Source organism: Tupaia chinensis, unplaced genomic scaffold, assembly GCF_000334495.1.
Source record: "Tupaia chinensis unplaced genomic scaffold, TupChi_1.0 Scaffold000056_1, whole genome shotgun sequence".
Lineage (NCBI taxonomy): Eukaryota > Metazoa > Chordata > Mammalia > Scandentia > Tupaiidae > Tupaia > Tupaia belangeri.
This window is the reverse complement of record NW_006159514.1, coordinates 2,326,224-2,336,355: the sequence shown is the minus strand read 5'-3', so window position 1 is coordinate 2,336,355 and position 10,132 is coordinate 2,326,224. Positions and strand designations below refer to the sequence as shown.

General features: G+C 44.6%; 1 protein-coding gene across 1 annotated transcript in view; it reads left to right on the top strand.

Moving 5' to 3' along the window:
- Positions 1 to 10,132, top strand: part of MYO3B (myosin IIIB) — a gene marked incomplete at its 5' end in the record, with an annotated part of 536,872 nt that overhangs the window by 351,037 nt on the left and 175,703 nt on the right. Inside the window, 2 exons of the mRNA XM_006141497.1 lie at positions 293 to 455; positions 2,200 to 2,280. Of these exons, the coding sequence (XP_006141559.1) occupies positions 293 to 455; positions 2,200 to 2,280 (244 nt within the window). The remainder of the gene's footprint in view (positions 1 to 292; positions 456 to 2,199; positions 2,281 to 10,132) is intronic.

The following is a 10,132-nucleotide window of genomic DNA, read 5'->3' as shown; positions in this document are numbered from 1 at the left end:
GGAAAGAGGATAGAGCCCAAGATAAGAAAATGGACTCCTGGCTGATGTGAGACAGGCCTGGAGAGCATTGGGGCAGGGGGGTGTCTCTAAAACTCTGCTAACCTCATCATCCATTTATGTCAATAATCAAGGACAGGCTCAGCCTTAAGAGAGGAATTGATATGAGCACAAATCAAATCACTGTAAACTTGATTGAGGTAATGGCTTTAATGTTTAATTAAAAACGTGCTGGAATCGAGTGGTTTCTGTTGGGGAGCCCATATGTACTGCTAAAATGAATGTCTCATTTCAGGTTTTTCTCAAATATTACCATGTCGAACAATTAAATTTGCTACTGCGAGAAGTCATAGGCAGAGTGGTTGTGCTGCAGGCATATACCAAGGGGTGGCTTGGAGCCAGGAGATACAAAAGAGTCAGAGAGAAGAGAGAGAAAGGGGCCATTGCCATACAGTCAGGTAAATGGTCCATCGTCATCAACACTGCCCCGAGTGTGGGCATTTCATTACGTACTGGGGCTACCCACCTGCTGCTTTTCTCAGTGGTTTCTTCTTCTCTTCCTCCTTCCCTTTCTTCCTTTCTTTTTGCCCTTCTCTGTTTCAGCAAATCCTTACCAAGTACCTACTTGGTAGGATTAGGCCTGGAGCTGGATGCTTGGGATACATCTATGAACAAACCACCACGCTCCTCGTCACAACAACACACAGGGACGAATGGCCGGATAGAGGCAGTATGATATAACCAGTGATTAAAAAAAAAAAAAAAATCACACAGATATGTGCTGCAGTCTCAGAAATCTGAGATAATATGTATTTCAGGTCTGTGGTCAGGTTTTCAGCATCAGAATTACTAATGCCATTTCCAGAAGTCTTTTCTAGCCCAGATGGAACTTGTAAACCAAGGAACAAATTGCTAGGCTTTCTCAAATGCCCAGCCCAATCGGTGCTCTTTTGTACACGTGTATGAAAGGTCTTCATAAACTTCATTAAAAAAAAATATTGTTAAAAAAACTATGCATGGATTTCAAAATTTTTTGCACCAGAATAAGCTCATACATTAATTTCATTTTCTATGAACATTTGAAGTCCTTAGAAATGTAGGTAGCATTTGTAATGCAAACAGCATTTGAGCTCTTGAACTGTGGACAAGAGGTTGTGTAAAGCACCGATACCGAACACAGTGGCTGGCTTCTTTGTGCTCATATAACCCAGAATGATGTATTTTAGTCCACTTTGGCCTTTGAGTTCACCCAGCAGCTTGAGAGTTGCAGTGCTCAGGCTGAGGCTGGGGAAGAAAGAGGAGGGACACTCAGGCTCCTGGCAAGTGGCTTACTGCCCCAGCTCTGTATCTGAAGAAGTCAACATCCCCCGACACACACACACACCCTCCCTCTACACACCTGTCTGCTTTGCCTTTCCCATTCCTGTTGTACATATTTCTCAGCTCAGAGTTCATTCTCAACCAGTGTTAGTGTCACAGTACTTATTATTCTTCTTGAGTCTCCCCTTCATCATTTTTCTCTGCAACTTTCGTGTTTATATCTTTCTCTCAAATAAAAAATATTGAAACTTAGGAGTTAAGACAAACTGGATCCCACATAGCTGACTGCTGTTTGAGTCCCAGCCACAGAGGCTAGAGAAGCCCAGTAGGTATGTGTCCAAAACCCCGTTGGGTGGAGAAATGGAGAAAGGATTGTGGCATGATCATGCCTCATCAGGAGCTGCTTTCTCCCTCTCTTTCTGTGTCTCTTTCTGGTGCACACATGCACATACACCCTCTGGCAATTAAAAAAAAACATATTGAAAGGATAAGGCTATTTCAGTTCCTTTCCACAGTCCCTCCAAGCCTCCCCTCCCTCCACTGTATCCCCAAGTCCTGAAGGTAAGGCTTCTTCCATGAATTGGAATGACAGGGACCCACCTCACCTGGAGTAGTGGTTCCAACTGATTCCTGAATAGAATCCAGTGTGTTCTGGAAGTTCTGCCTGAATAAAAACAATGCCTCGAAAGCATCTTGGGAGCCAAGCCACAAGAATAGCGAGGCCGCTTTTCCCCACCATAGCTCAAGTACGGCTGTTATTTTGTTCAATGAGAAAGAAGGGAGGAGTAGGGGGTAATTGATTGGAGGGGGAACAGCTTATATCAATTCTCTGGCACGTTCTTAAATTAATGTCATTCCTAGCACATGGTTTTATATTTTTAGCCTGGAGAGGATATGATGCTCGGAGGAAATTTAAGAAAATAAGCAACAGAAGGAGTGAGTCTGCTGTTCATATTCAAGCAGGTAATTAAAACATCATTTCTTCAGTGTCCACTTGAAAATATTCTGTGATTAAATTCACATGAGTTCAGAAAAGCCATGTTCATAATTCAGGAGCTCTGGAATGGGGATCCTAGTGCCTGTAGTGACACACCGCCGGTTTAATGATGAGGCTAACAGTGAGCTTTTGCTGCACACCACAGCATTCCCAATTGTATAGAGGAGGAAACTAAGGCACAGAGAAATGGAGGAACTTGTCCACAGTCACACAGCTCATCATGGCAGTGTCAGAATTTGAACACAGACAGTTTGGATCAAGCCAACTTTGCGTACTGCCAACTGAGCAGATCTTTTTCCTTCTGGAAGTCACATGTCCTTCATCTGAAAAATGAGAACACTGACTGAAAAGGTCTATCTAGAAGGTGCCTTTCAACCTTGGAATTCTCTGATTATATGTGAGCTCTGTCTCTCAGCATCACAGACGAGGAATAACTCAGGGACTTTCCCAGCAAGCTGAGCTTCCCAAATCTAGGCCTGTATGGGCTGCATGGTCCTCTGGGCTTCACAGCGTAGGACCCACAGTACAAGCACACGGTGGCTCTTATAGTTCAGCTTGCCATCGGCAGGCAGCGCCCAGGCTGTGAGCTCATCTATCCCTTCCCAGTTCTTGGGGCAGTCTGCTCTTCTGCAAATGGCAATGTCCACGGTGGCGGCCAGTCCCAACCCCCTCTTCATTTGAAGCTGTATATTCTTAATGAAGGCTCTGGAAGAAACAGGCCCCTGAGCATGCCAGGGGCTCCTCCATGAGTGCAAGAAATTGGAGAGGGAATGAGAGAGAAGTAGCCAGGCCAGTGGACTCAGCAGCCGGGAAAGGGATAGGATTTCAGATACTACACAGCTTGATGCAGTCTTAAGTATGACAGCTGCAGCCTTTTCAAGAGGTCCCTTCCCAGAATCTCGCTCCAGGGAATATTTCTTAGAATTCTCTCAGGCCACTGGAGAGGCCTGAAATCTTTATTCAAATCCAAAATACTTGGGAGAAAGGGGTGTGATTTAAATGTAAATATGTAACTTTTAACATCACCCCCTAAGATTTCTAAGCTCCACAACTTCAAAGTGTCAGACAAGGGATGCATTTCTTATATAACTTAAGTAAGGAAACTCAAAGTGCATCATTTGTTCCCTACTTGCCAGCTTCCCAAGACACATACACACACACACACACACGCACACACACTCATATACAGGGTCTGCCATTAAAAGAGGATATTGGAGGGACTGGCAGGGTGGTGTGGTGGTTAAGGGCACTGGACTCCCATATGGGAGTTGTTCAAGTCCTGGACCTTACCACTTGAAAATCACGCTGGTCACATGTGCCTGCATGCCCAAAATTCCAAGAGGAAAATGGAAGAGAAGGGATTGTGGTGCAGCCATCCCCCTGGAGGGTGATGTCTCACACACTCTCTCTCTCTCTTTTTCTCTCTCTGTCTCTCCAGTGAATGCATGTGCTCTATGGCAGAAAATAAAATATAAGATAAAATAAGGATACTGGACTGATTTCCATGTTTAAAATATAAACTCTGGGAGCCCAACAGTGATGCAGTGGTAAAACCCAATGCTCTGAAGGTCAAACCCCAAATGGGGAGGTTCCAAGTTCAAGCCTAGAGACCTCCCTGTTGCCCCCAGTGAGTGCCCGCCCATGATCAGAGCTGGCTGAGGCTCAGACCCCACAGGGGGGTGCAATCTTTCTGTCTGTCTTACTTATGGAAAAAAAAATACATACTTTTAAAAAAAGTTTATGGAAAATGGAGTTGAAGTATGAGTTTATTTTTATAACCTAACTTGGAAATGAGGACTTCAGTTCTTACCTTTTTGAGAGAAAGAATTCAGCCAAGAGACAGAAGTATAGTGAAACAACGAGGTAAAATGAAAGTACAAGACTTTGTAGCCAGGTAAAGCAAAGTACCCTCCTGAGATACAGGAGCGGGCTCACAGGTGAATAACTAGCCCCCACAGTTCCTGCATTGTAAGCTTTTTTTTTTTTTTTAAGAATTATTTATTTACTTTCGTTTATCATTATGATTTAATTTGCTAGAAGGTACGTACACTTATCAGAGAGGGAGAAAATTAGAAAGCACACCACCAGGTCCAGGGACTCAAATCATGGTAGGCCATGTGGGAGTCCAATGTCTTAACCACCACGCCACCTGCTGGCCCCATGCACTGCAAACTATTATTAGGTTTCTGGGTGGCACCTCCCCGTCCTGCCTAGTTTTGGTTGCCTTTCTCTTTTTCTCCTTCCTCAGAGTCCTACACAAGCTCTGTTGGGCCTTGTAATGCAGTAATTTCCCACAAGTAGTTTGACAGAAGTGGGAGTTGGGGGCATGGGGGGGAACCACAAAGCAAATTATATGTAATGAGTTAAAGGTCACTTGTGGACAATGAAGCTCAGCATTGTACATGCTCCAAGTTAGGTAAAGTCCCTCCAAGTTATGTTAAGGTCCCTTGTGACGCCTCCTATCTTGAGTAATGGGATGTTCTCAACCACAGACGTGCACAAAGGGTGGCATAGAGTCTCTTATAGGTGGTGCCAGCAGGCTTCTAGACCTTTCTCTTCCTCTTCCTATTCATGTCTATCTACCTGCCTAACATACACACACACACACACACACACACACACACACAGAGTAATGATGGTATCGTATCTTTTCAGTGGCGATAAACATGACCGTGTTGTGTTCTAAAACATGGTTGTGTTTACCTCTACTGATTAAAAAAAAGACTCTGGGCCATATGTCTTACTGTCATGTATATGTGACAGTAATGATTGCATCTTTCAGTGGAGCACCTATGGGGTAGGTACCATAGCAGGGTGATTTTTGCTTAGCAGAACTGGAGAGAACACATTTCTTTAAGGGGCCTCCTTTTCTTTGGAGTTTCAGACACATCTCTTCTTTACCCTGGCCGCCAAACTGTTCTCACCTGTCCAGTGGTGTTGGCAGCTCTGCACAGGCTTAGGCAGGCAGGAAGGTGGCACCTCTGTCACCTCTATCCATTAGAAGTAGGCTATGTCAGCCAGAGCAGAAGCAGGTGTCTCTGCCCATCAGCCAACAGCGAGGATGGGAACTGAGGTGCTAGCATTGAGCTGGTGGTGAAGATGCCCAGATTGGGGGATAGGGTCATGGTTTTTACAATTTTGTGGGCAGTTTGCTTTTCCTTGAGAATGTTTTCCTTATCTTTAGATTCAAAGGCATAGTTGTATTTACCAAAAAAGAAGGCAACTCATTCTGACTGTTTGCGGGGTTGCGATCTTCTCAGAGCATCATCTTCTCATTACAAGCTCCCCTCTGTGGCACTAGGACAGTTCCGAGCAGAACAAGTCCCATACGACCATCTCCTTACGTTCGAAGCCTGCAGGAAGTGGCTTAAGGCTTAGCACCTATCACCCTACAACCATTTCTGGATTTTCTCAAGTTATTCTCTAATTTATTATTTTTGCAATAAATCATTTAATTTGAAATTTAGATTCTGTGAAATGTCTTTATTTGTATTTCTAGTTCTGGCCCAGAGTCTTATTTTTTTCCTTATTATTATTTTTTTTAATGGTGTTGCTAAGATATGTTATATATTTTTAAAAGAGCAGCCCTTGAAACTTAGGAAGCATTTGGCCTACATGTTGCTACAGAGCAGCGCATATTGAAATTTGTTTTCCTTTCATCTCCTTCCCAATAAAAGCAGCCGAGCCGGCTTATCCCTTTAGCTTCCTCAGAACTTCCTTTCAGAATTCCCGATCTATTACGGCACATTCACATACCAGAAACAAGATGCCTTTTCATGCTGTCAACCTTTTTCATCTGAAATGTAAATTAATTCTTGCTGGTATGCCTTGACAGAGATCAAAGTCAGGGTATTAACCTTCCTGGGCTTTCTCCTCTGAAGGATGGGGCGGCCACTGTTAGGAGTCCAGAGTCTGTGTTAGAGGCCCTCCTCCAGGCAGCCCTCAGTCTAGGAGTGACCTTTTCAAAGGCTCAGTCATTTCCTAAATGACCTCTCATTACTCGAACGTGGGTGAGAAATGAGCTGCCTGGCTAATTCTTGAGAGAGGAGCCAGCTCCTTTTAGCTGTGGGCCCTCCACTCAGATTCCAGGAGCTGGTTTAAGTGGTTCCGACAGCAAAAGCCAATGATCTTGGGGTAATTGAGGGAAGGACAGGGCTCCAGATTGGAAACTTCTCCCCTAGCTCAGTGGGTCATTTCTTGCCTGTCAGTCTTTGAGGTAGGCCACATTTGCATTTTCAAAATAAACAGATGCCTTTCAAATACATGAGCTGGTGGTCTAGAGATCTCTGTGGGCCCAAGCAGTTCACCAGCCAGTGATCAAATGCTGGAAGAGAAAACAAACGGAAAAAAATACCCAAGGTACACGAGGATACATTTCCTATGTGTATAACGTTGCACAGAAAATAAAGGGCTTTTATGAGATGTGCGGAGGCATGGGGAGAAAGACTGTGGGATCCTGAGTGAACATATTTTTTTGTTCGTTTCCTTTTAGGGGTGGGGAAAACAACTTTGAACAGCATCTTGTTGAGAAGTGGCATGTTTTATTGTTTTTAAAAATGGACAATTCTGGAAATAGGCTGTTGCCATAGGAAAACTCACTGCTTTAAAGACCAAATCATTTTAAATATGTACCTTTCTTTAATCAGAAAAATAAGATTGCACATAATAGTGTTCAGACAGATAATTTTTAAGAGAATTAGGTTTTTAATTTTTAATTTATTATTATTAATTTAATTTGCTGTAGGACATGCATGCTCACCAGAGAAAGACAGAGAGGAAAGAGGGGGAAAGTGAGAAAGCAAGCTGCCAGCTCCAGAACCCGAACTTCTGTCAGCCTTGTGGGAGTTCAGCACCTTAACCACCATGCCACCTGCTGGCTATAGATAGGTTATTTTAAGTAAAAACTAACAGTTACAATGATTCCACTACACATTTATTTACTTATTTTTAGGTTTTTTTTTTTCCTTTTTCCCCTATGGGATGCATGCACAAGACAGAAAGAGGAAGGGAAAGTGGTAAATCACTCCACAGGGAAGATGGCCACACTGCAATCCCTTCTCTAGTCTCCGCTCAGGATTTTGGGCATACCTACCTGGCATGTATATCAAGCTGCTGGGTCCGTGACTCAAACCACAAAGTTGGCCATGTGGGATCAAGTCATCCCAATCACCACACCACCAGTTGGACCCAGATTTATTATTTAAGTTTCAGAAAGTAGACTTAACCAAATTTATTTAACTAACAATATATTCATACATTCCTCAGTGAATAATATCAAAATAAATGTCCTAGAGGGAATTTTTTTTTTTAGGGAGAGATTTTTGCTATAGGGCACACATGCTCATTGGAGAGATAGAGACAGAGAGATAGCAAGAAATTACACCCTCTCCTTCCCCCCCCCCTATGGAGGATGGCCATGCCACAATCCCTTCTTGACTCTGTTTTCCTCTCGGAATTTTGGGCATGCACATATACATGCCTGGCATGAGTTTTAACTCACTGGGTCCAAGACTCAAACCACTGTCAACTGCGTGGGAGACCAGCAATGTAACCATTATGCCATCTGCTGGTCTCAACCTTCAGAGAATTTTAAAAAGATCTTCAATGTTTCATTCTTTAATTTTTATTTATTTATTTGGAGAGATTTTTGCTACAAGGCACATATTCTTGCCAGAAAGACAGAGAGAGGGAACCAGCAATTAACGTAATGGCTATGTCGCTGGACTCCCACGTAGTCGACCGCAGTTTGCGTCCCGGACCCGGTGGCTTAAAACTCACGCCTGGTGCGTGTGCGTGCGTGCCCGAGATCCTGAGAGGAGAATGGAGGAGAAGGGGTTGCGGCGTGACCATCCCCCCTGGGGGGTGATTTCTCGCTTTCTGTCTCTATGTCTCTCTCTGTCTGGCAAGCGCACGCGCCCTATAGTGAAAAAGAAAAATAAAAGAAAAGAAAGAGAGAGATGGAGAGACAGAAAGCGAGAAATCACCCCCCAGGGGGGATGGTCACGCCGCAACCCCTTCTCCTCCATTCTCCTCTCAGGATCTCGGGCACGCACGCACACGCACCAGGCGTGAGTTTAAGCCACTAGGTCTAGGACTTGAACTGCGGTCGACTACGTGGGAGTCCAGCTACATAGCTGGTACGCCAACTTCTGGTCCCATCATTATTTACTTATTAAAGATCCCTTTGAAATTGCCCCTCTACTTCAGGATCCGTTTTCAAACAAGTGCAAAGTAGTGGGCCTCGCTAAGGCAAGGGAAAGGCCTGAGTGGGTGGCAGTAGAGCTCCGGGAAAGGAATGTCTGTGTCTCCCAGGAGGAGCTGGCTGTTCTGGCACCACACTTGCCTACATCCTGCCTCTGCCTCCCCAAGCAGAGAACTATGAAGAGCCCATTGGTTTCATCTAGTAGCTTCCACGCTGTGGAAGCTGTAGTTTTCTCTTTCTCTCAATTCTCCCATCAGCATCCTACACACTCCCTTCCTTGGCCCTGCCAACAATAACAGTAACAGATGTTATCAGAAGGTAAGAATAGTACTAACAAGAGCTAGTTCTCTCTCCCAAGCCCTTGAGTAGAGTGCTTTTCAGAGTGGCAGCAGCTACACTGCCAAGGCTGAGGTGGCTCCTTCCTTGAGCATTTTAAACTAGCTGGGCCAGCCGGTGGTGTGGTGGTTAAGGCAGCTGGATTCCTTGTGGTCTATGGTGAGGTTCAAGTCCTGGATTAGGACACAGTGGGTGCATGTGCATGCATGGCCAAAGCCCTGAAAGGCAGGAAAAACACAGAAGGGATTGCCACATGGCCATTCCCCCATAGAGGATGCTTTTTTACCTTTTCTCTTTTTGTCTCTGTCTCTCTGTCTCCCTGTCTCTCTGTTGCCCTCTGCAAAACTGGAGGAAAGTAAACAAACAAAAAAATAAGCTAACTGTGGCTGGAGTATCAGGTGATGCCCACAGAATGAAGTTGCTTTAATGCTTCAGAGAGCATCTTATCCAGACATCCGCCCCCACATTGTAACAGAACCAAGTGATCTTGTTTAAAACTGTCCTCACTTTGGGGACAAGCAGTTAGCGTAATGGCTATGTCGCTGGACTCCCACATAGTCAGCCATGGTTCGTGTCCCAGACCTGGTGGCTTAAACTCACGCCGGGTGCGTGTGTGTGCATGCCCAAGATCCCGAGAGGAGAATGAAGGAGAAGAGATTGCAGTGTGGCCATCCCCCCTGGAGGGTGATTTCTCGCTTTCTGTCTCTCTGTCTGTCTGGCGAGCGCACGTGCCCTATAGCGAAAAACCTCCCCCCCCCAAAAAAACCCAAAAAACTGTCCTCACTTTCTTTTTTTTTTCTTTTTTTTTAATTTTTATTTTCTACCTTAATTCACTATACACCATCACAACCCACCAATAAATTTTCCATCCAAAATACACTGTGTACTGGTTCAATCAAGCACATCCACATACATGTTCTCAGCAAGTAATTTTCCAATTCTTACATCCTGCATACCTTGCCCTTTGTCTTACCATCCCTGATTCCCCATCCCCCACCCTCTGCCATGTCCCATCTTCCTCCTCCATTGTCCCTGGCATCCATGGTTGCCCTCCATGCCTTCCGCCCCCTCCCATTCAATTGTTCTGCCAATGAACTTAATTAGTCTAAATATATCCAATAGCTAGCACAGCTGACACATACCTATACATGTACCCAAATCTGACCCCAGGCATAAACCCCAGGGAGTAGAATGAACATACTATAAAGTAGTTCCCAGCTGTGCCCATACAGCTCGCTGCAGTCATCAAATGTGCATTTTTTTTCCTCCTGCAACTTTTT